The sequence below is a fragment of the Nicotiana tabacum genome, chromosome 14 (assembly GCF_000715075.1).
Source record: "Nicotiana tabacum cultivar K326 chromosome 14, ASM71507v2, whole genome shotgun sequence".
Classification (NCBI taxonomy): Eukaryota; Viridiplantae; Streptophyta; class Magnoliopsida; order Solanales; family Solanaceae; genus Nicotiana; species Nicotiana tabacum.
In genome coordinates, this window is record NC_134093.1 from 55,472,037 (window position 1) to 55,499,095 (window position 27,059).

General features: G+C 36.1%; 1 protein-coding gene across 1 annotated transcript; it reads left to right on the plus strand.

The window, feature by feature from the left end:
- The first annotated feature begins 5,845 nt into the window (after positions 1-5,845).
- On the plus strand, positions 5,846-16,691 carry LOC107794260 (beta-glucosidase 18-like). Its single transcript, XM_016616738.2, has 11 exons — positions 5,846-6,114; positions 6,204-6,270; positions 6,434-6,492; positions 8,211-8,286; positions 8,604-8,678; positions 8,790-8,877; positions 9,610-9,862; positions 15,368-15,483; positions 15,581-15,830; positions 15,935-16,037; positions 16,163-16,691. Exons 1-11 carry the CDS (start codon positions 5,950-5,952, stop codon positions 16,465-16,467), a joined length of 1,557 nt encoding a protein of 518 aa, XP_016472224.2. The 5' UTR covers positions 5,846-5,949; the 3' UTR covers positions 16,468-16,691.
- Positions 16,692-27,059: the final 10,368 nt, after the last annotated feature.

The following is a 27,059-nucleotide window of genomic DNA, read 5'->3' on the forward strand; positions in this document are numbered from 1 at the left end:
ATAGTTATTTTGGAATCAAGACGGAGAGTGAGGTGCATAAGATTCGATAAAATCGACTAAGTTTACAAAAGGTTTGTCTTCCTATGCATACTCTCGGAGTATCAGTCACTAAGTCCTCCTATTCACTCCATCCTCACAGTCACTCATTCCTCACATTCACTCCATCCTCATAGCCACTTAATCCTCCCAATCGCTCAGCACTCGCACTCAGTAGGTACATGCGCTCACTGTAGATGTGCAGACTCTGGAGGGGCAATTCCAGCCCAATTGCTATAATAAGCCAACCGTGGCATTAATCAAATAAAAATATTGCGGCATGCAACCCGGTCCCATAAATATCCTCACAATCAGGCCCTCGACCTCACTCAGTCATCAATCTCTCCAGTCTCTCAGGCTCACAAAAATCATGACAATCAGCCCAAACAATGATGATATAATGTATCAATAAAGGACAACAGAGACTGAGATATAATATGCAACTAATAGTTGTGACTGAGTACAAAATAGCAAGTTAAACAAATAATTCAACATGTAACACAACCTCTGTGGGTCCCAACTGTACCAACACGTAGCCTAAGCATGATTTCTAGCATGACTGCCAGCTCAACTTCTCTAACAAATGGTGAAAATACGGGTAACGACAAGATTATTCAACTACGTAGTTCCATGGAATTGGCCAAGTCACAATTCCTATGGTGCACGCCCACACGCCTGTCACTTAGCATGTGTGTTACCTCAACACCAATTACATAACACGTAATTCGGGGTTTCATACCCTTATAACCAATTTTAGAAGTGTTACTTACCTCAAACCGTACAAATCCCTACTCTAATAAGCCCTTTCCTCGTGAATCGGTCTCTGAATGCCTCAGATCTAGCCACAAGCAATTCGATACAATCAACGCGAGCTAAAGGAACCAATTCCATAAGAAAATACTAAATTCTTAATCAAAAGTCAAAAAGTCAACTTAAAAAGTCGACCCTCGGGCCCACATCTCAGAATCCAATAAAAGTCACAAAATCCGGAAGCCCATTCAACCATGAGTCTAACCATACCAAATTTACCAAATTCCTATACCAAATCACCACTCAAATTCCCAAATTAAACTCTCCAACTCCCTAGACTCAAACTCCCAATTTCTACCTACAAAACACACAAACTAGGTGGGAAATTCAATAGGGAAGCAATATTATATAATAAATGATCACAAGTGACTTACCTCAATAAACCCCTCAAAATCTCTCTCAAAACTCGCCTTAGCCCGAGCTTGAAATGTCCAAAAATGATAAAATCATGAACCCTAGAATTAATATAATATGCCCAGTGCTTTCGCTTCTGCGGGTCACTTGACCGCATCTGTGGTCCCACATCTGCAGATTTCCCATTGCTTCTGCGATCCAGGACCTCCAACCTACTTCCGTATTTGCGGTCTCTCATGCGCGGATTCGCATCCGCATCTGCTGATATACTTCCGCACCTGCGCCCCTGGCTTCCTCTTCCAATCTCGCACCTGCGACACCTCTCCGCATCTGCGACCTTGCAGGTGCGGACAACCCTTCGCACCTGTGATCACTGGCCAGCTTCGCCTAAACCATACCTGCGACCATTCCCTCGCTTCTGTGGCCATGCACCTGCGACCAAAACCCCACATGTGCGATGACACCAGACACCAGCAGCCCAGATTTCCTCTCAACTCCAAATTTCAACCTGATTCCCATATGAATCATCCCCGAGGCCCCCGTGACCTCAACCAAATATATCAATAAGTCCTAAAACCCGATATGAACTTAGTCGAGCCCTCAAATCACATCAAACAACATTATAAATACGAATCGCAACCCCAATTCAAGCCCAATGAAAACTAAGGAATTCCAACTTCTACCATCGATGCCAAAACCTATCAAATCACGTCCGCTTGACGTCAAATTTCGCATACAAGTCATAATGACACAACAGACCTACTCCAAATCCCAGAACCAAAATCTAAGCCTAGTAACCATAAAGTCAACTCTCGGTCAAATTTCTCAATTTCCAAAACTTCTAATTTTTCAACTTTCGCCATTTCAAGCCTAAATCAACTATGAACCTCCAAATCACTATCTGGACACATTCCTAAGTCCAAAATCATCCAACGGAGCTATCGGAACCATTAAAACTTCATTCTGGAGACATTTACACATAAGTCAACATCCAGTCAACCTTTTCAACTTAAGCTTCCAACCTTGAGACTAAGTATCTCAACTCATTCCGAAACATCTCCGGAACCGAACCAACTATCCCGGCAAGTCACATAGCAGCTAATAAGCATAAAATGAGCAGCAAATGGGGGAACGGAGCTACAACACTCAAAACGATTGGTCGCGTCGTTACAACTTCAAACAAGGAAATAATTTATATAATGTAAATCGATTATAAGTTTCTAAATATTAAGAGTTTTATAGAGTTAAAATTAAGAATAACTTAAGGTCCAACATTTTAGGTGATTTTAAATTACTAACAATAGAAAATTAATGAAATGACTATTTTATCTAGTGTAAAAATAATTTTAAAGGGTAAAAAAGGCGAACGATATTTCACTAAGGTATCTAGTGTAAAATTATTTTTTAAAGGGTAAAAAAGGCAAACGATATTTTACTAAGAGTCTTCGTGCTTTTAATACAGTGTAGATATGGAACACCATTCTGTTTATTTTACAGAAATTTAATTTTGAAAAGATCCTCATTCTCTTTTTCATTTTATATTTTATTGCTATTTACTGTAATAAAGATAATACAGACGAAAAAGTTAAATTCATTGTGTGATGAGAGGAGAGATTTGTGTGGTGTCCAATTTTTGTGTGCACTGGTTTATAGAAGGACTTGGTTCTTCTATGTGTTTCTTAGTCTACTGTTGTGGAATAAATAATGCAGAAAGTAAAGAACATAAATATTTTTATGTGAAAAACACCCGGCTCAAAAGGTGAAAAAACCATGACCTACTTCCCAGTAGGATTTTTCCCAAACTTCACTACAACTCTGAGCCAAAAAAACTACTGTTTACAAACTCTTGTAAACCTAAGGATTACCTCTAACCCTTTTAGCAACCAGCCACAGGCTATTGCGACATGTTCAAGTTAACTCTAACTTGAACAATACAACTCAAGTACGTAATACAATTTGCTTCTAAGAAAGTTGAAAGGTACAACTCAGAAGCCCTACTACAGTTGAACTAAAATAAAAGATAGACACATGGAACTTGTTCTTCTATCTGGTTAATGTATCTTCAGGTTCACACTTCTTGAAACAGACATGAATCGCTTGTAAAATGCTTTGCTATTTTGCTCTCAATTCTTGCTTAACTTCAGTATTTGTGCGTCACCTGAAAAATAGAACACAATTGAAATATATAGAGTTAGTAGGATTATGATTAAGTAGAAACCTGATGCTTTACTCTTCCTTGGTGGAAGAGTTCTAGTTAACTTCAATCTCTAACTCTTTCCTTATCTAGGATAGAGTTTTGTTCAAGTAAGAAGTCCTAATCCTTATCAATTATGTAACCTTTTCATTCAGGGGATATCAGATATAACCGTTTATACTTATCCCTTACACGTGCATGCCTTTTGCTTGAAACTGACCGTGCCCTGTGTACATTATCCATGAACTTGGTTCATGCATGTGTTCCTTTGTCAATCATCAAAACTAAAACCATTCAGGCCAACAATACATTAAAATAGAAATAAGAAGAAAAAAAACCAAACTTGTTTTTCTTTCCACGTGCATGAAACATGAAAGTTAGATCTAGATTTATCCCCAAGGAATCAATTGAAAGGAACATAACTGTGATGACCCGATAGGTCATTCTGAGTTTTAGCACTTATTTTAGTGTTTCAAGACCTTGATTAGCTATGTTTATTGATTCTTAATTTGAGTGCATAGTCCGTGTCTTTTTCGAAAAGTTTTTATGTAAACAATTGAATAAAATATGAATTTTAGCCTTAAAATGATTTGAGTTGACTACGATCAACATTTTGTGCAAACGGACACGGATCGATATTTTGACGATCCCGGTGGGTACATAACGTAATTTTGGACTTGGGCGTATGCCCGAAATTGAATTCGGAAGTCCCTAACTTATTTTTGACATGATTTGTTGAAAACTAGTAATTTGAAGGTTTAAAGAATTCCGAAATTTGACTGTAAGTTGACTTTATGGCTACCAGGTTCGGATTTTGGTTTCAAAAATTGATATAGTTCATTTTACTATTTAAGACTTGGCTGCAAAATTTGGTGCAAAACAAAGTTGATTTGTTAAGATTCGGACGCTCGGTTGTGAATTTGATAGTTCTTGAGTTTCTTTGAAAATTTCATGCATTTTGATGTCTGATTCGTAGTTCTAGGTGTTACTTTGGTGTTTTGATCACGCGAGCGAGTTTGTATGATATTATTATACTTGTGTGCATGTTTGGTTTGGAGCTCGAGGGACTCGGGTGAGTTTCGGATAGGCTACAGAACAATTTTGGACTAAAGAAATCTGTTCGTCTTGTTGTTGGTGGTGTCTGAGATTTTGTGCTTCGCGATCGTGAAGGGAAACTAGGAGAGGGCCGGAATTCCTTCATCGTGAATGTGATGGCGTGGTCGCGAACGTGAAGCATTTGAGGGTTACCCTTCGCGAATGCAACCAGCCTCTCGCGAACGCGTAGGGTTATGAGGCCTGGGAAGGGAGCTTGACAGTTACTCTTCGCGAACACGATCATTGGACCGCGAAACGCGAAGGCTTTTGGCCGCTGCTGCTTAGCGATCATGTTAGGCCCTTCGTGAACGCGAAGAAGACATAACGCCTAGTGATTAAAATGTCCCAAAGTCGGGAAATAAGTCACTTTTCACCATTTTCAAGTTTGAGCTCGGCCTAGAGGCAATTTTGGAAAGGTTTTTCATCCCAACTTCATAGATTAGTAGATTTTAACTTGTTTCCTTACATTTTCATAAACACCTATTGATTTTAACCTTTAATCTATGCTTTTTCATGGTAGAAATTAGAGATTTAGGTAAAAATTGGGGATTTTGAGAAATTGAGATTTAAAACTCAAATTGAGGTAGGATTTCGAAACTAATCACATAACGGGCTCGGGGATGAATGAGTAATTGGATTTTGGTCTGAATCTCGGGCATTGACCAAGTGGGCATAGGGTTGACTTTTTTAAAAAGCATTAAAGAGTAATTTACGTTTTTCCATGTATGTAAAAACATAGAAATTGAGAAGGGACGTAAAATTGAACCGGGGGGGGGGGGGGAGAGAGAGACATAAGGATGATTTTTAATTTAGATAAAGTAAAACTCACGTTAAAATGAGATACATAATTCGTCTCTTACCCTCTGCGAGTTAACTTGAATATTTTTACAATTAATTGCTTCTTATTGGCAATTCATAAAACGATTTGAATTTTACTAATAACTAAATATTCACATGTTGAAAATAAAAGAAAGATATATACTATAGATATCCTTCTAATTTTGGTAAGAATATTATTGTGTCAATATTTGATTAATGCAACTCGTGAGCAGACAATGTATTGATTTGATATTGAGAGCTTAAGCATGTGCTGAGTTTTTATTTACGTCAGCTCGCACTCCGACAGAGTTGGTGGTTCTGCGGAATAGTCATGCATGTGCTTCTGGTTGAACTCGTTATTTTTTAACAGAAAACTAACGGAAGGATGTAATTTCTCATTTTTGTGACAGTTTAGGGAATGTTTTTTGCTCATTGTGATAGTACAAGGATGTAGTTTTAAGTCTTGAGTATAGCTGAGGGATATTTCTGGCCATTTGCTCTAAGATTATTTCTATTTAAACGTGTGAGATGTTGCCTTTTCTTCTTGCCTTTTCTCTCTGACTTTAAAATTGAAGTACAAGCAACTAATTATCTTCCCATCATTTCCACTGAAAAAAACAGTGTACTTTTGACTTCCTAACATGGAACCTGCAGTGTTTTGGCATACCTGCTTAGCAATTTGTATCTTCTTTTCTGGTTTCATGGTGTCATGTCATCAAACAGACAAGCTTATTTTCCAAGAAAATTCAAACCAAGTTACATTGTCAAGCAATTTCTTGTTTGGAACGGCCTCTTCATATTACCAGGTTCTTCTCACAGTTCTTTATTCCCCTTTTTGTTTTTACCTTTTTCCCGATATTCTTGTTTGTAACCGCTCTTCTTTTTTTCTCCGTAGTATGAAGGAGCTTTCCTCAGTGATGGGAAAGGCCTCAGCAACTGGGACGTTTTTACCCATGAAGCTGGTGAGCTTTCAGAATGCCAATTTCTTAAAATGTTGGCAACACGAATTTTATTTACTGTGTTTTTAGGCTACCAAATCAAGCAACACCAGTCACCAGCTCCCCGCACACCCCACAAATAGAGAAAAAAGAATTCATGTAATTTATTATTTTGGTCTTGTTGCAGGTCATGTTAAGGATGGAAGCAATGGAGATGTGGCTGTTGATCACTACCATCGTTATTTGGTAATTTAGATCTAGTTGATGGTCAGCCTTTTTATTTTAAATGCTTCAAAAATTAATTAATTTCTGCAAACACAGAACCCATTGCCGAGTTTTAAGCTAAAATTGTCTCTTATATATGAAAGTAGATTTATTTTTGTCCTCGTTTTTAATCCCTTAAGTTTTCTAAAGTGGAGCACGTTTGATCTAGCTAACAAACTGGGTTAACTCTTGTTAAAAAACTCACGTGTTCAATGAGAAAACCTAACGGTGATTTTCCACGGATGCTGAAGAAGGTGATTCAAACTGCGCGTTGAAAAGAATATAATTTTTTTTTTTACTATTTTCCTCTTTAGCTACAATCCATTTAATGTAGGAACACACCATGATAAATAGGCTGATGCAACTCATTATCAAAATTTCAATCTTCATTTAATGAAAATACCAAATGGTAGAATGAGAATCATCTGGATTCGAACAAGTCTTAGGTTATAATTCTTTATCGTTGTTTAAGTTTATACAGTATATAGGTTTGCAAAAGATAATTATGGTATTTCTAAAGTATGATTTTGGTCTATCAATGACGATTTTGAACAATAAATACTCAAGTATCACTCCATGGTAGCTAGCAATTAGCATCGAACTTCACTTTCATCCCATCTTCATCCATACAATATATTCTACAAAATCGAACCCATTCTAGGCTTCTTTTGATTCTTTGTTCAACGTATTCAACATCTAACTTGGTTTTCTTTTTGCTTTTCCGCTCAATCAAAAATTTTCTTCAGAGGCATCAATATAGAATTAAGTAGGTTTCTTTAATTTTACCAAGATCGGTCACGTAACTATTGCTTAATGTAGTAAAATCATATACATTCATTCTAAATGTAAATATATACTCCCGACATATTATGTAAATTTTCTACTATTGCACTGAGAATAATTTCTGCCTTCTTCTTGACTACATATATGTGTTTAAATCAGATTCACTATATTGGCACAGGAGGCAGCTGTTACACAAATACCCACTACCTTTAAAAAATGTCAGTAGGGATGGCAAAAAGGGGGAAGGTTGATCCACACCGCGTATTGAGTTAGGATTGGTAATTAAGTGAATGAAAAAAGAACGATGAACTTGGAAAAGAGAGAATTAAGAAATATATATAGCTGGGAGAGGTGTTAGTGGGGGGACAATATATTTCTGAACCTTGCACAATTTGTATTTTATCCTGAGTGAAATGCCAGACCAGTTGATATGAATCAAAAGTGAGGGACATTGAGATTAATTAGATGGTTTTTGCTAAATAATTTTTGCCTACTGAAACTCACTCAAAACGTTTTCATGCTATTATGAAATACTGCTCACACAACAATATATAAACTAGATAGGAGGTACTAACAATTGAACAATTTGTGACTTTATTAGGAGATCAAAATTAATTTTGTTCCTGCATAAGAAAAGTGAACAGCCTAATTGTGCTGGACAGAAGGCATACATGCATATTGACACAAAAGGGCGAAAAAAGTTAGATTCTTCTTTGTAATTAGGATTTAAAACTCACATAATTGGTTTCAGTTTAGGGGTCAAAACTAATCAGCATCATATGAAAGCAGATAAGAACATGCGCATTTGTTGCTAATTTCAAAGCTGCTTAGACTAATGCAGTGTATTAGCAATAATATAAAAGCGTAAATCATGAAATGGAAGAGTTCTAATCTGTTTGGTATTAAAATGTAAACAGGAGGACATCAAACTCATGGCAGATATGGGTGTGAATAGCTTTCGTTTCTCTATCTCATGGGCAAGAATTCTGCCCAGTAAGTTATAACTGTCACTGCTCTCTTTCCTTCATCTTATCTTAAACTAATAAGGGCAGCCCAGTACACTAAGTTCCTGCTATGTGTGGGATCCGAAAAAGGGCCGGACCACAAGAGTTTATGGTACGCAGCCTTACCCAATATTTCTGCAAGAGATTGTTTCCACGGCTCGAACCCGTAACCTCCTAATCACATGGAGGTAACTTTACCAGTTACGCCAAGGCTCCCCTTCCTCGTCTTAAACAAACAAACTCCTAATTGTCGTTTACAATGAGAATCTTTTGTTTTTTTTTTTGGTCGGTTGTAATTTTATTCAGAGGGAATATTTGGAGAAGTTAATATGGCCGGAATTGAGCACTACAGTAAGCTCATTGATGCACTCCTACAGAAAGGTCAATTCTGCTTCTCTTGCTAATTACAATTTTATGCTTTAGATATTCCAAAATGTAGAAAAGAAGTAAAATTTTGGGCTCAAACGAGTTCGTTATTTGCTATGACTTCAGGGATCCAGCCGTTTGTCACATTAACACATTTTGACATACCACAAGAACTTGAGGACAGATATGGTGGTTGGCTAAGTTCACAGATACGGTAAGCGTCACAGCCCAATGCTTTAAACTGTGTATCAAGTGAAACAACTGAACATCTATCTATCCATGATATGAACATGCATTCTACATATCTTAAAACATTTATAAGAGCATGCATTCTACATTATAAACATTTCTAAACATTTTCTATATTTTAGGAAATATGTATTTTTCATAAAAATACCTTAAAGGGACATACATCTCAACTTACATCTACCTCGCACTCCAAATACTTAAATGACGTTAAGCACGTCCAATTAAATCAACCAACATGATAGTTTGTATCAAACTATATCAATACCTGTTATGGCAATTTCAAACTTACTCCATTTAGGTTCACAATTGGTTACAAGCCATCCAAATCCCATTTCATTTGATTACTCCAGTAACTTACTCCATCTCAAGGTATATATTAACTTAATGGAGTTATTAGAGTCATTAATTAACTCAATTTTTAACTTCTTTGCCACACTTTATCACTGACAACTACTTCTAACTAGTGGAGTACTATAAATACGTTCACACATCCCAATGAACTCAGAATTCTCTTGTGGACCAGGGTACAACTAATGCTCGCTTTAATCACATGGTTAAGATTTAATTTAGTCCAAATAATTGTCCATAACTTACGGGAAGTAGTTGGGACCCTCTTATACTTAAAGCTAGTTGTAGATTCTATCAAAACCCAAAACGATGAACAAGTTACATTCGTGTTACATGGGTTTTATTTCAGGGATGATTTCAGCTATTTCGCAAACATATGCTTCAAATACTTGGGAGATAGAGTTAAATACTGGGTAACGATGAATGAGGCTAACTTCGTGGCCATTAGTGGCTATAGAGATGGGACTTGCCCTCCAACTCGATGCTCTGGTATATTTGGGAATTGTAGTGCTGGGGATTCAGAAAGGGAACCCTTCATTGCAGCTCACAATATGATCCTATCTCATGCAGATGCTGTCAGCATTTACCGCACCAGATATCAGGTTTTTTCGACAGCTCTTTAATTCCCTTTTCTCCATTATCATGTCAATTCTCAACATGGCATGATCTTGCACACAACTTGTTCAAATAGTAATTACTCTTCTAGTGCAATGCTACTCATGTTGGCTTGTCTATTGAAAGGGAAGGGAACACTAAGTAAAGCAAGATATCATCATGAGTCTCTAACTATTTTTGGTGAAGTAAAATAGGGAAATTGTATATTTAGACGACTAGATGTGAAAATTTTATCCTTGGAAACTCCCTCCTTTATGCTATCTATCAAATCACCATAATCAAGTAATCCCACTTTCTTTCTTTTCTTCTTTTTGGGGTCTTTTCCTTCTGATTCCTGTTAGAAAAATAAATATATCCCGCTTATGAATAATATCCACGGCAAATAATAATAACACAAGAGAGTAACAATAACACCAAATCTTTTAACGGGGTAAAGTTTAATACCCGAGCAGAACAATATTATCACTATAATATTACAACTTAGTAGTATCAAGACACTACTACAACTTCGAAAGAAATAACACTCTTTATTTTAAAACACCTCACTACAATAATATTACCACTCATTATTTATCTTACAGACAACAATCTGTGGATTACTCTCACTGCTTTGCTTTCTATTTAACTTCTCTTTGTTTTTTGGTATATTAAACATAGAGGGAAGCATCTCTATTTATAGGCAAAATTGCCAACCTCTCAGCCAATCAAATTTGCTCATTCAACAATTTGCAAATTGTTGAATCAGCCGCCCAACTTGGCTTCAGCCGCCCACCAGCTTCTTCAACTTTTCAATCTTTTTCTTTGTTTCATTTATGGATCCCACAAATCTCTCCCTTAATTTTAATTTTTCTTTTTCATTCTAAGACTTGATCTCAGTCTCTGAAAATCTTCAAACTTAAGAGGCTTTGTAAAGATATCTGCAGCCTGATCATGAGACTTTACATATTTGAGTTTGACTTCCTTCTTGGCAATGCACTCTCTGATGAAGTGATATCTTGTATCTATATGCTTGCTTCAATCATGATACATCGGATTCTTGATGAGTGCCTGTGCAGATTTGTTATCAATATAAATCTCTGTAGCTTCAATTTATGGCAAATTAAACTCCTTCAATAATCTTCTTAGCCAAATTGCATGACAGGTACATAATGTTGCTACTACATATTCGGCTTCACAAGTCGAGAGAGTAACTATGTATTGTTTCTTTGAACTCAAAGAAATAATAGAATCACCCAAGAAAAATACAAAACCAGTTGTGCTTTTTCTATCATCAATATCTCCTGCATAATCACTATCACAAAATTCCATAAGGTTGAAATCATTAAAAGAAGAATAAAATAACCCAAAGTCAATCGTACCTTTTAAGTAACGGAGAATTCTTCTAGTGACTTTCAAATGGGTGGAGGTAGGAGCTTCCATGAAGCGACTTACTACTCCAACTGCAAAGAGTATATCTGACATGGTACAAGTCAATTACCTCAAACTTCCCACAAGACTTTTGAAAAATGTGGGATCAACATTTTCTCCTTCATCAAACTTGGACAATTTTGTCCCACTCTCCATCGGTGTGTTCACGAGGTTGCAATCGAGCAAGTTGAACTTCTTTAAGATCTCCTTCGTATAGCTTTCTTGAGAAATGAAAATTCCATCCTCCATTTGCTTTACTTCTAGGCCCAAGTAGTATGACATGAGCCCTACATTTGTCATCTCGAACTCACGAGACATATCTTTCTTAAAAGCTTCAAACAAACTTGGGTTATTACCCGTGAAAATAAGATCATCAACATAAAGACAAACAAGTAAGATATCTCCATTAGTATGAACTTTAAGGTAAAGAGTATATTCATGGAGACAACGAGTAAACCCATTGTCTTGAAAATACTTGTCGATGCAACTATTCCATGCTCATGGGGCTTGCTTTAATCCATATAAAGCTTTATTCAACTATAATACTTTATCTTCATGGTTTTTGACTACAAAGTCCAATGCTTGTTCAACATAGACTTCTTCTTCAAGATAGCCATTCAAAAAGGCTAACTTGACATCTAGTTGATGGATCTTCTACTTCATTTGCGCTGCCAAAGAGATAAACAAATAAACTGTCTCCATGCGGGAAACAGGTGCATAGACTTCTTCATAGTCAATGCCTTGCCTTTGTTTGTACCCTTTAGACACAAGTCGTGCCTTGTATCTCTCCACATCTCCATCAGCATTCTTCTTTGCCTTGTATACCCATTTAACTCCAATTGCTCGATGACCCTTAGGAAGTGTTGTTAACTCCCAAGTGTTGTTCTTCTCTATTGACTCGATCTCCTCCTGCATGGCTTGTCTCCACATTTTGTCTTCAACAGCTTCATCAAAGTTCATTGGTTCACTATCAACAAAGAGACAATATAAAAAATCAAAATTAGTAACTTCTTCTGTGTCCTCATAGAGCTCTTGAATACTCCTTGTCCTTTGCGGTTGTTCATTTGAACTTTCTTGAGAAGAGGGAACTGCAACATTTGTTAGAGAAAGAGGTGGAGTTGTATCCTGCACAGGTTCCATGGTCTCTGGTTCTTCTTCATCACCAAAGTATGGAAGAAAATCATATGAAGTTTCTTCCTGGGCTTCCTAGTTCCATGCCAATTCTTCATCAAATTCAACATCGTGACTTACCACCATCTTGTCGCTACTTGGGTTGTATAGCTTGTAGCCTTTTGAACTCGTATTATAGCCAAACACATGCTTGACACTTTGATCGTCAAGCTTCACTCTCCCTTGATGTGGCACATGAGCATAGGCTATGCTCCCAAAGCTTCTCAAGTGCTTGACACTTGACTTTCTTCCACTCCATGCTTCTTGAGGGGTTTGATCTCTAACATTATTTGTTAGAGACCTATTGTTCAAATAAACTGCATAAGATACAGCTTCTGCCCAAAATTCATTGGTCATATTTTTAGCTTTTAACATACATCTAGCCATATTAAGAATCATTCGATTCTTTCTCTCCGCAACTCCATTTTGTTTGGGTGAATAAGGTACAGTTAGAGGGCGACGAATTCCATGAGATTTACAAAAGTCATTAAATTCTTTTGAAGTGAATTCGCCTCCTCTATCGGACCTTAAAGCTTTTATTTCATAATCACTTTCTTTTTCTACAAGTACTTTAAAATTTTTAAAAGCAACAAAAGTTTCAGATTTTTTGTTCAAGAAATAAACCCAAGTCTTTCTACTAAAGTCATCAATGAAGAGTAGAAAGTATTTACTTTTACCAAAGGAAGGTGGATTGATTGGTCCACACACATCAGTGTGAACAAGGTGAAGCGGTTTGGTTGATCTTGACATGGCCTCCTTTGGAAAACTCCTCCTTGCATGTTTTCCAAGAAGACAAGCTTCACATAATTGATTGGGATGGCTTATTAATGGTATCCCATGCACCATGTTCTTTTCTCCCATTGATTTGAGCACTTCAAAATTCAAGTGCCCAAATCGTATGTGCCAACACCATGATTCATCTTGCTCATTAGCCTTCAAACACTTTGCATCAATTGTCTTAAGATTCAGAGAAAATAATCTATTCTTAGCCATATGCACTATAGCAATTAGAATTTCACTTGAATCTCTAAGCCAAAGATGCATATTTTTTATGTGGATGTCATATTCCTTTTCAAGAAGTTGGCCCAAACTCAAAATATTATTTTTTAATTTTGGGACATAATAAACATCTTGAATTAACTTGTGACTACCATTTTTACAGGAGATCAGAATCGTACCTATCCCTTCAATTTGAATCTTTGAGGTATCTCCTAAGGACACATTACCTCTCACCATTTTATTGATCTCCACAAACTTCTCTTTGCATCCACACATATGATTGCTTGCTCCATTGTCCAAATATTATGAGCTGCAATCATCCATATCTTCTTCCTTGAGTGCCATCAACAGCGTTGACTCAACTTCTTCTTTCTTGTCATCAACAAAGTTAGCTTTTTCTTCAACATTGCTACGACATTCCCAAGAGTAATGGCCAAATTTATGACAATTATAACACTCAATTTTTGATTTGTCATACCTTTGTCCATTATTTTCTTGGTAGTAGCCACGTTCTCTTCCTCCTCTATGTCCACGACCACGACCTCTGAATGTCTAGTGGATTTTAACTTCATTATTGAAGTTGTTACCATTGCTTCTTCCTCTTCCATGACTGCCACGGCCTCGTCCCCGTCCATTCCCTCGATAGCTCTTTTCACCTCCATAATCCTTGAAGGATGCCTGAGTTTTAAGAAATTGGTCTAATGGCACTTCTTGTCTCATTTTGATCTTTTCTTCGTGGGCCTGTAAAGAGCCCTCCAATTGCTCTACCGGCATAGAGTCTAAATCTTTAGACTCCTCAATAACACACACCACAAAATCAAAGTTAGGTGTTAAAGTGCGAAGGATCTTTTCTACCATACGGACATCTTTTATGTCCTCCCCATATCTTCTTAATTAATTTACAACAGTCTTCGCTTTTGAACAATAATCCGAAATGCATTCGGATTCTTTCATTTTTAAAACTTCAAAATCAGCCCTTAGAGTTTGAAGTTTTACCTTCATCACTTTGTCAACTCCTTGAAGAGAATTTTGTAAATTTCTCCAAGCTTCCTTTGAGGTGGTATCATCTGCCACCTTCTCAAACATGTCATCATCCAAACATTGGTGGATGAGCGCAAGGGCTTGTTGATCCTTCTTCCTCGTCTTTGCCAAGATATCTTTTTCATTTTAAGGCAGAGCTTTTTCATTATCGGATTTTGCATACCCTCTATCTACGATTTTCCACACATTCTGAGAGCCAAGAATGGCTTTCATACGTAGACACCATTTCTCATAATTATCTTTTGTGAGACGGGGGTACTGAAAACACAGCGTACCATTATTTGCCATGGCTCTGATACCACGTTGTGGGAAAAATAAATATATCCCGCCCAGGAATAATATCCACGGCAAATAATAATAATACAAGAGAGTAAAAATAACACCAAATCTTTTAACGGGATAAAATTCAATACCCGAGCAGAGTAATATTATCACTATAATATTACAACTTAGTAGTGTCAAGAGACTACTACAACTTTGAAAGAAATAACACTCTTTATTTTAAAACACCTCACTACAATAATATTCCCACTCATTATTTATCTCACAGACAACAATCTGTGGATTACTCTCACTGCTTTGCTTTCTATTTAGCTTCTCTTTATTTTTTGGTCTATTAAACATAGAGGGAAGCATCTCTATTTATAGGCAAAATTGCCAACCTCTCAACCAATCAAATTTAAATTTGCTCATTCAACAATTTGCAAATTGTTGAATCAGCCGCCCACCCGCTTCTTCAACTTTTCAATCCTTTTCTTTGTTTTATTTATGGGTCCCACAATTCCTACATTTCAATCGACCCTGAAATTGTAATTAGTTCGTTAGAAGACCCAAAAAGATATCAGTAATATAGTCTATTTTCTGCTGCTTTTCAGAAAAGTCAAGGAGGCATGATTGGCATTACTATGGGTTTCGAATGGTATGAACCGTTAAGCAATTCCTCAGAAGACATAGCTGCAACTCATAGAGCTCGATCATTCTATGACAGTTGGTAAGCCTTCTATATAAGTAATTTGGTTCTACGATCTGATATTTATGCATCGGAAAGAGATTAAAAGAATATTTTCTTACTAAGTACCCACATGCAGGTTTTTAGACCCTATTATATTAGGAAGATATCCTAAAGAAATGGTACAAATTTTGGGATCTAATCTTCCAGAATTTTCAATGAATGATTTGAGCAAGTTGAGTTATGGCCTAGATTTCATTGGCATCAATCATTATTCGGCTTGCTATATCAAAGATTGCTTATATTCTGCCTGTGAAAATGGAAACTCTTGGTCAGAGGGTTCTTATTTTAGGACTACACAAAGAGACGGCATCTACATTGGGGAACCTGTATGTTTCCTTAAATCACATTAGTATTCTTATCTTTAATCTTATTCTGCAAATTATTACTTGCACTTTTTACACTGCTAAAGAATGTTTTTTTAATGAATCAGGGGGAAGTGGACTGGCAATTTGTGTACCCACAAGGGATTGAAAAAGTTGTGATGTATCTGAAGGAAAAATTCAACAATACTCCTATGTTTATCACTGAAAATGGTATGAAAAATATTTCACATTCTTGTCCTTTAGAATGAGATACATTTCATCAACTAATTACTTGTACGAGATGCAATTTGATCTACCGGCGGATACAACTACTAACATAACTGGCAATGTTGCAGGCTTTGCTGGGAACAGTTCTTCTATAGAGGATATTTTGAACGATTTTCGTAGAGTGAAATACTTACATAGCAACTTAAATTCATTGGCAAATGCCAACAGGAATGGTGCAGATGTAAGGGGGTACTTTGTTTGGTCCCTTCTTGACAATTTTGAGTGGCTAGATGGATATACCATAAGATTTGGACTTTACTATGTCAACTATACTAATAATCTCCAGAGAACTCCAAAATTATCAGCCACCAAGTATCAAGAGCTCATGTATAACTTTCGCATGGAGCTTGATATACATACTTCCCAGAAATAGACTATGTATATGTGGAGGCTTGTTGAAGATTTTTATTTAGGTCTCTGTTGTTGGAAGGCAATTACTGGGCAATCATACTATAATTGTTCAGCCTAATCCCTTCCTTTATATTGCACAAATTAGGCCCAACTAGCCTAATCTTTTTATTCACTCTAATAACGTAATGAAGATCTATTATTTAAGTAAGAAATAATATTCTGTTGAAAGCTGAATTTTGTCCATTAGTTCCCCTTTCTTCTGATAGGTCAACTTAATGTTCCAGAATTATACCAAACGGGTGTAAACTTCTGCTGTTTTTCAAAGTAAACTCTTCCATCAAAACTCATGATTAATACTTAAGCAGATGAGATGGAAAAATTATATTCATGAAATATAGATCATAATAACAAACTCGTGGACGCGACTCCCTCCACGGTTTGCCTGCTATCTCAGAAAGTTGTTGCTACAATATCAGCCAAACAATTGCCATAGAAACAGATTATAAGAACATAAATTATCAAACTAAGTATTGATGGGAAGCCTGTGTCACACCCCAAGTCTGAATGGGGTGGACTATGCTCTATATGCAACTAACATGTACCTGTAATAGATTACATGCCATAACTTGAAAGGCAAATGCAAAATGTAAAAGTCTTATATATATCACCGTGGCCATTGGCCTAAGACATGAAACAGGTGTGGAACTGAATGCAAGTAAACACACAAATACGGTGTATGAAGCCTTTATAAATACCTACTACTGAACAACTGATTCAACGTCGGGAAAGGGCCCGGCCTACTCGTAATCTTCAAGATCAATAAGGACACTGAAAGTACAAGAGGGGGGTGAATTGTGGACAATTAAAACTTAGTTGACTAAGGTTGAGTTTAGTCGACTGGTTTTCGAACAACACACAGATAAGATAGAGATGAATGCAATGAATTGAAAGCAAAACAAGACACAATAGTTTTTATACTGGTTCAATACCGGTGTGGTACTTACGTCCAGTTTCTCTTGGGTCATAAGAGTTTTCTTAGATCTTGATAAAGAATTACAACAGTGATGGTTTTTTTGCTCGTTCACCACCAATGATGTTTAGCAACAATAATTTCTGGATGTTGACACAACTGTCTTTTGTGTTCTAACTCTTCCTATCTTTTGTGGCACTTGTAGACTTAAGAATATAGTGCTTGTGCTAAGAACTAGAGAGACTTAGAAGACAGTGTTTGTAGTTATGCAGTTCAGTCCTTGAGTTTGCCAGTATTCTTATAGGTGAGTATTGTTGTGTATTTGGTATTTTATTTGAGGAAGGTGTCTCAGATTCCTTCAAGAGAGATAGGCTAGATTTATTAATCCAAAAAGTGCTCTGTTCCATGTCGAAAATGAGCAGCACTTCAAGTTGTCTCATTTGGTGGGGTGGATTAATTATTCCAAGGAGTGCTTCATTGTTTTATCAAAGAAATGAGCAACACTTCCAATTGTCTCCCACTATGTTCTGTTTCCCACTTAAATTGTCTCCCATTACTTCCTTCCTTCTTGGTCTTCTTGGCTTGTGCTTCTGCTGAATCTTCTGGGATTTGGTTTCCTTTTTTGATAGCTTCTTGTCCTAGCATCGTTTCCTTTGATTTAGCATCACCAACTTTTCTTTGTTCTCATTTCCTTCTGTTGGTGCCTTGATTCCTACAATCAAAGTAGATAGGGATTAATTTTGCACAATTATCATCATTGAAACTTAGATGTAACAATCTCCCCCTTTTTGATGATGACAATAAAGAGAGAGTAAACAAAGTATATTTTCCTTTCATCACTTTGAGATGCCTGTACCCTCTGAGTTGTTGTACTCATTACTGCTCCCCCTGAGTTGTTGATTTACTTCTCCATAATGTTCTCCCTCTTTGACATCAATCAAAAAGGAAAGAAAATGCAAGCCCAGTATATATAACACAAGAAAATATATACAGAGAATATGCATACTAGTTAGGGCAACATAAGTAATGCCTTCAGTAGAGGCATAAAGTGATGGTTTATACAGACCAATGCAAAAAAGATAAGTCTTAAAACAAAAGCAAGCATAAAAAAAGATTGTTTTTAACACACACAAACATGATTTTCCTCTTCTGCTATATCTGTTCTTCCTCATCATGCTTGTTACAACTTGGGAAAGCATGGCTATGTTTTCATCATGTTCTCCTCCTTCCTCTTCCTCTTCCTCTTCATTTTCTAGTTCAGCCACAGTTATTTTAAAGGCTACTGTTTTATTCTTTTCTTTTTAAATTTGTCTGTCCAAGTGAGTTCTCTCAAAGACAATTAGATCACCTCTAAGTTCATCATAAGATACTTTGTCAAGGTCCTGATATTCTAGAGCAATAACCTTGGGCTGCCAAATTGTGGGCAGACTTCTAAGGATTTTTCTAACATGTTCTCCGCTCTTTATTGGTCTACCAGAGGATTTTAGATCTCCAAGGATTTTTCTGAAATCGGAGAATATTTCTTCCACTGATTCTCCATCCTTCATTTGAAATAGCTCATAGTCACAAACTAGAAGATTAATCCTTGTTTATTTCACTTTGTTGGTTCATTCATATGTGATCTCTAATTATCCCACATTTCCTTGGCAGTTTCACAACTTGAAATCTTTTCATACTCTTCTCCACTGATAGCATTATATAGTAGATTTTTTTGTTTTGGCATACACAGTTAAAATAACAGCTTGTTCATCAGTGTAATCATCTAAGTCAAGTGGATCAGTTAATACAATGACTTGACCATTTTCATCTTTCATTGGCGGAATTGGAAGATTTTCCTTTTTGATAACGTGCCAAACTCTGATGTCATATGACATAGTGTATGTTTCCGTACGAACTTTACAGTGAGAAAAATGTTGTCTGTTGAAATATGGAGGTCGTACCTGAGAGGTTCCTTTTTGAAATAAAGCACCGACGACTGTGTTTGATCCCATGATATTTTCCTCACTAGCTGTTAAGCAAAGTTTGTGAGTCTGGCTCTGATACCAATTAAAAGTACAATAGGGGAGGGGGGTGAATTGTGGACTATTAAAACTAAGTTGACTAAGGTTGAGTTTAGTCGACTGGTTTTCGAACAACACACAGATAAGATAGAGATGAATGCAATGAATTGAAAACAAAATAAGACACAACAGTTTTTATACTGGTTCAGTACCGATGTGATACTTACGTCCACTTTTCCTTGGGTCACAAGGGTTCTCTTAGATCTTGATAAAGAATTACAACACTGAAGGGATTTTTGCTCGTTCACCACCAACGCTATTTAGCAACAATAAATTCTGGATGTTGACACAACTCTCTTTTATGTTCTAACTCTTCCTATCTTTTTATGGCACTTGTAGACTTAAGAATACAGTGCTTGTGCTAAGAACTAGAGAGACTTAGAAAATAGTGTTTGTAGTTACGCAGTTCAGTCCTTGAGTTTGCTAGTGTTCTTATAGGTGAGTATTGTTTTGTATTTGGTATTTTACTCGAGGAAGGTGTCTCAGATTCCTTCAAGAGATATGTGCTAGATTTATTAATCCAAGAAGTGCTAGCAGCACTTCAAGTTGTCTCATTTGGTGGGGTGGATTAATGAATTCAAGGAGTGCTTCATTGTTTTATCAAAGAAAGGAGCAACACTTCCAATTGTCTCCCACTATGTTGTGTTTCCTACTTAAATTATCTCCCATTTCTTTCGTCCTTCCTTTTTGGTCTTCTTGGCTTGTGCTTCTGCTGAATCTTCTGGGATTTGGTTTCCTTTTTTGATAGCTTCTTGTCCTAGCATTGTCTCCTTTGATTTAGCATCACCAACCTTTCTTTGTTCTCATTTCCTTCTGTTGGTGCCTTGATTCCTACAATCAATGTAGATAGGAATTAGTTTTACACAATTGTCATCATTGAAACTTTGATGTAACAGACACTAGGCCTGACTCAGCTCCAAGTAGAAATGGAGCTTACAACCCTTCCGTTGAACATCTACACTATTTAGTGAGAAAGGCTACCAACTTGTATATCTAGATATGCTATGTGAAATATAACAAATGTAGCGCCCCCAACAAAGGGTATCGGTACAGAAAGATTGTACCGAATATGTAAGGCATACAAAAAAGAATGTGCAAATACAGAAACTCATACAAGAGACAAATGGAATAAAATCGACTAAATACATCAGAAAACTTCGTAACATCTTACATGAACTCATATTAAGTCTTATAGTATTTAACTCGTTCTGAATATTTTTTCGAGTCTTTCTGATGATATCTTTGGGTCGCTATGTGGAGCGTCATTCTAGGATCATTCACTAAAACACTTGGGATAATCATACATTAGGTTCATTCTTTCACTTATAATACATTACGTATGTCTCATAGGACTATATGACATATAGGGCCATTTCCAACCGGTTATAGCTTGGTGGTAGTAATTATATTACAATAGATATGCCATATTAGGTCATTCCCAACCGATTATAGCTCAGTCAATATGTATACATACATACATACATACAATAGTAACGTCCCTAACTACAATGGTGATATAGGTAAAATATAATAATGTCCCCAACTATAGTGATATAGGTAAAATATAATAATGTCCCCAACTGAAGTGGTATAGATATAATGTAATAATTTCCCCAAGAGCAGTGGTAGTATTATATAAGAATATCTCTGAGGCTCATTACTCAATCTAGTGACAAACTATTTAGAATGACGAAAAGTCGTTAGCTTGCTGAAAACTATTATGGATGTTATTTGAGGATACTCCGGGATAGTATTGAGTACTGTAGTAGTTTTTATTTTTTTATTTTATTTTATTTTCGAAAAAATAGAAAAATAGAAAAACAGAAAAAATGGACTTTTCCCGACGATGGATCTCCTAGACAGTTATCTTGAGGGATTAAAGTCTAAAAAAACAAAATACAAAAAAATTTCAAAATAGAAAAATACAATTATAGGTAGTAATAATCCCCCATGGTTTTCCTTTGTGTCTCGGTTCTTTTTCATGGGATGTAATTTAAACCGGATAGTACTTTTTCAATTTTTAGAGTAGATTAATATTTAGGGAATAAATGGAGGAAGAATGATGAACCTAGGAGCCTTTGACTTGCGTTCACTTTGTGCTTTATGCTTAATATCTCGTGGCTTCGTGAATACTTGCATTAATGTAATGACCCGACTTGTTATTTTAAGAAATAGCATCCCGTTCAGCGGCCTAAGACCACGAGTAGCTTCGTAATGTGTATTATGACTTGCGCGCGCGGTCGAGTTTGATTTTCAGATGATTCGAGATTTAATTGAAAGAACAATATATTATTATTTTGGAAGCTTAAATGAAAAGAGTTGATATGAGTTTGACTTTTGTGCAAACGACCCCGGAATGGAACTTTGATGGTTCCAATAGCTTTGTATAGTAATTTCGGACTTAGGCGTATGTCCGAAATTGGAGTTGGAAGTCCGTAGAACAATTCAGCGCATTTTGAAAAAATTAAATGGTTGATGTGTGCTAATTATATTATTATGTGTGCAGATGAGGACTATTAATATGATGGATATCAATTGGATATGATAATAAGTGTACGAGGCATATTATAAGTGATGTGGGGTCTAAGGAGAGGCCTAAGCCTAAGTCAAGTTGGAGATTTTATGATAGACTAAAGTTCCAAATGAGTACGCACATATCAACATATATATATATATATATATATATATATATATATATATATATATATATATATATATATATATATATATATATATATATATATATATATATATAAGGAGTTATGTGATGATAAAATCTATAAAATGAAAGATCTTCGAATCTAGTTTCTAACGCTCCAAACCATTTGTCATTTGGACACTCCTACAAGATGTTATGGCCAAATTACCAAACATTGGCAGAATGTGATTTTGCGCCCAATTGTGCGACCGCAAAATCACTATGTGAACCGCAAACATGGTCTGCGAACCGCAAAATGGTCACAAACCTGACCAGTGCAACCCAATTTTGGGCATTGGTTTTGCGGTCCATTGTGCGACCCGCATACCCATTGTGCGGTCCATTGTGCGACCCACATACCTGAGTTATGAGGGTCCATTTTGATAAATAGACTTTGGGGCTTATTTTGGGGAAATTATCTGATAATTTTAGAGAGAAGTGAGAGTGTTCTAGAGAGAGGAAGTAGATGGAGTATTTTGTTCATCAAGATCTAGCTCAATCCTTGAAATCGAACAAGAAAATCTCACAAGATCTTCACTCAAGAGGTAAGATTCAAACCTCTAGTCTTCAATTTCGAGTTTGGGGTAAAAGATGGGTGATTGAGAGTATGATTCTTGGGTATAAGAGTATTATGTATATATGCTTGTACCAATAAGGTTGTGGGGATATTGTTGAGCTCAAATAAGTAAAGATTGGGTTTGGGGATAAAAGAATCCACCATAGAAGAATCTTGAAATCAAGATGCACACCTAGTATTTGATGAAATGCTTAAATGAGGTGAACCCACGAATAGTTTCCTAATTATGTTTCACTTTTGTTATGTTTCTAAATAGATTGAAGTTTCTAGGATTTCCAAAACATTGTAGTAATGTAAGGAAAGCTCAAGAAAGATTGGAGCCGTTCGAAGTGCAATTCACGTGAGAATGCTATTTTGGAATATCGGCCTAACTCTGTTAAGATAAGTGTCTTGTCTAACTTTATGTGGGAGAAATCACCCCTTAGGATTTGAGATGATTGTGTCATTCGTATTATGTGAAGGTCGTGTATGCGAGGTGATGAGTCGGTACACAACCTATATGTGGTATTTGACCGGTTAGGACCGTTAGACTCTTTTTATACAATTGTTTGTAAATATCGTGTCATGATTATATCTTTTGTTGTTAGAATTGTTTGTACGTGCTTTACTTGAAATTGTTAGTACATTTTCCATCCTTGTTGTCAAGTTCACCTTTATATGCTAATTGTTTATTGTAGTCACTTGTTGAATCATTGCTTGTATGCTACATGCCTTGATTATGGATTGTTACCTTGCTATTTGACATCGTGAGTTATCGTGTAGCATTTTTTTCATTAATTGTGACTTCTTTGTGGAAACTCGTTATTCCTTTTGATTTTGTGGTACACCGTAGTTAGTTGTAAATTGGTTATTTAATTTGTGTTGCTTGAGGAGCGGGGTGCACGCCGCAACAGAATTTAATATAAATATATTGGAGGATCGGGTTGCACGCCACAACAAATATGTCAAATGTTTAATTTGAGGAGCAGGTTGCACGCCGCAACGGAATTTAAAATGAATATATTCGAGGATCGGGTTGCACGCCGCAACAGAATTCAATATGAATATATTAGAGGATTGGATTGCACACCGCAACAAAATTTAAAATGAATATATTGGAGGATCGGGTTGAACACCGTAACGGCATTTAAAATGAATATATTGGAGGATCAGGTTGCACGCCACAGCAGAATTTAATATGAATATATTGGAGGATCGGGTTGCACGCCGCAATGGAATTTACATATGAAATTACTGTGATATTAAGGTTAATTCTGATTGTAATTCTCATGATGCATTTCATGTTGGAACGATTATTGTGGTTTCTTAAATCACTTCATTATATTTTGTACATAATTAATTAACCGTCAATATATTAAAAATGGAACAATATGGACTTCTTGTGTGAGTCATGCATCCTATGTGATATGATAAATTGTTGAAACTTAGCAGATTTAAATGAAAGAATTTTCAAGAGGTTCTACTTGTGTGTCTTTCACAAATAAAACTCATATTTTATTAGGAGATTTACTAATCTAAATGGTGATTATATTTCTACTCTAATTGGTATCTCAAATTTGATCATTATCTTATTGTCGTGTAAATTACGTAAAATTTATTATCACGTGTTACTTTAATAAATCCCATATTTATCTCGAAAATATTTGATTGAATGTCTTATTTGTATAAATACAATATTTTATCGGATATCATATATTTCTAAAGTAAGTTCAATTGATATTCTATTAGTACAACATATCTACTATTTTACCTTATTTAAATCCTAAATTGGAATAACTCATTAGACATTTTACTATGTTCAAGTTGGAATTGTGTTTAATTATGTTTAAATTATTCATCATTTCATGGTAAGGACGATAGTAAAAGCACGATGGGTGATGTCGTACTGTGTTTATATTATAGTTGTACTCTGACTGTGTTGTTGCTTAATTGCTTTATTGTTTGCTCGATGGCATCCGCGTTATCATTGTTTTCATTGTTGAATTGAATTGAAAATTCTTCTATTATTGGCGTTATATTGATATTCTTTCCTTGTTAGCCTTATGTAACATATTGTACAGGTTTATATGTCTGGTAGGTGTCTTGACCTGGCCTCGTTACTACTCTACCGAGGATAGGCTTGATACTTACTAGGTATCGCTGTGGTGTACTCATGCTACACTTATGCACATCTTTTGTGCAGATCCAGGTACCTCAGTGTTATTGATAATCTTACTAATTGATCGGACATTGCAATGGAGACTTAAGGTATACTGGAAGTCACGTTCGCAGGCCTCAGAGTCACCTTCTGATATTTTCCTGCACTATTGATTCTATTCTGGAACAATTGTATTTAGAGATTTTCTAGTAAACTCTGTAGAGCTTGTGACTTGTACTACCGGTTTTGGAAATTGCATTAAATTTCTACTTCGTATTTATTCCAGATATTTGGTTGATCTATTATCATTTCAACTGAATTGTTAAAAAAGGCTAAGATTTATTCTAACATTGGCTTGCCTAGCAAGTGAAATGTTAGGCGCTATCATGGTCCCGAAGGTGGAAATTTCGAGTCGTGATAATTAATTTGAGAGTCCGAATGAGACCATACTTAGTGAGTCATGTTCCATGTGTTGTGAGGTTTCTGTAGTCCATGTATTGTAATTGAGTCTAGAACTTGCCTGGTATGTGAGTTGAAGCGAAATTCTAGGTGATGCTCGATTTAAAAAAATGCTTTTAGGCTTTCTTTGATATTTTAAAACTTAATTGCTTGTCATAAATAAAATCTATCCCTAGTTAAATATCTTGAGTCTGTAGACCATTTATTTGGCACCCACATTACGAGCATATACCCTTTTGTTCTTAGTTGAAGCTTTTGATCCTTTACCTCTTAAAGCACTTTAATTGTGAAATGAGCGCTAAAAGAAGTAAGGAGGGGATTTGGGTAGCTTTCGAGTGGAACCAATGAAAGGGAGAAAGGTACACTTATTTTGTAAAATAATACCCCACTAGAGAAAATTGAAAAAAAAAAAAGAATAGTTGAAAAAAAAGAAGAGAAAATTCTGGAAAAAGGAAGAAACAAATATAGATGAATAAATCGTTGTCTTGTTCTTGCTAGAGGGATTTAAATTAAGTTAGTACTTAAAGAAAGAGGGAATATTTTTGGGGTGTGATCTTATTTGTGAAACTAAAGTGGTGTTGAAGAAGATGCGCTTAAAGTTTATCATGTGATGTGTTAAAGTGCTTAGGAAGGTTAGCCGCTGTTCCTAAAATATATCCTACCCGTCCCTTAGTCCACATTATAACCATGAAAAAGTCCTAATTGATTTTAGATCGAGCGAGCCTACATTATTAGATGTTTACATTATGGGCAAACCTATGGTACCAATTGCGCGCATGTGACTTCTTTGTGAGAGTGAACGATTTCTTTGATATATGTGAGGTCCTTAAATTATATTTGATCATGAGATTCGAATGTGTGGATTCAACTCACCCTCCTTACTTTTTTTGAGGGCACATGGTTTCACGAGGGATAGGTAATATTATTATACTTCTCTACTATTTTGAGCGTTCAATCCACAAGTTCATTGTGACATTGAGTCAGTTTTTGAAGCTAGGATTGTTATGAGAATATTATCTTTGTTGTGAATATGTTTGAAGTGTGGTATGATTTAAAGGGGAGTATGTGTTAAATGCATATGCTAGGGCTTAATTATTGCTATCAACCATGAACATAGGTGTAGTGTGCTTTGAATGATCGAAGATTAATTTTGTTTCATCTACTATAGTGATGGTTTGTTCGAGAATGAGCAAATGTTTAAGTGTGGGGTGGTGATGTTGGGCATATTATTATATGTTTTAATGTTACTTTACTCATGTTTTAACCATTGTTTGGTTCTATTTGGTCTTTAAAATGCCCAACATGCATTAATTATTGGTTTTATGACTAATTAAATTGTATGTGATGATTTAGGATATTTGGAGTGTGAAAATATGAAGAAAAGATGCTCTAGCTATAGGAGAAGAGGGTGGATGGGTCATATCCAACCTTGAAAAAAGGCTAGTTAGTTCACCCTTAGCAGTGAAGTCGGGAGAAGGTATCCACCTTAGCATCCGCACCTAGGCACAGTAAGTTTGAGGGAACAGAGGGTGGACGTGAAGCATCCACCCCAGGATCAATCCCTGAAGCTGATTCGGAAAAAGGAAAAGGAAAACTTTGGCCCACGACTTTTGTACGCAATATATAAGTCAAAAATGCCTCTTTTAGGGCATCAAACACACTTTTTGAAAGTGATTCAACCGAGGGAGAGCAAGGATCCACCGTGGAGGCCGG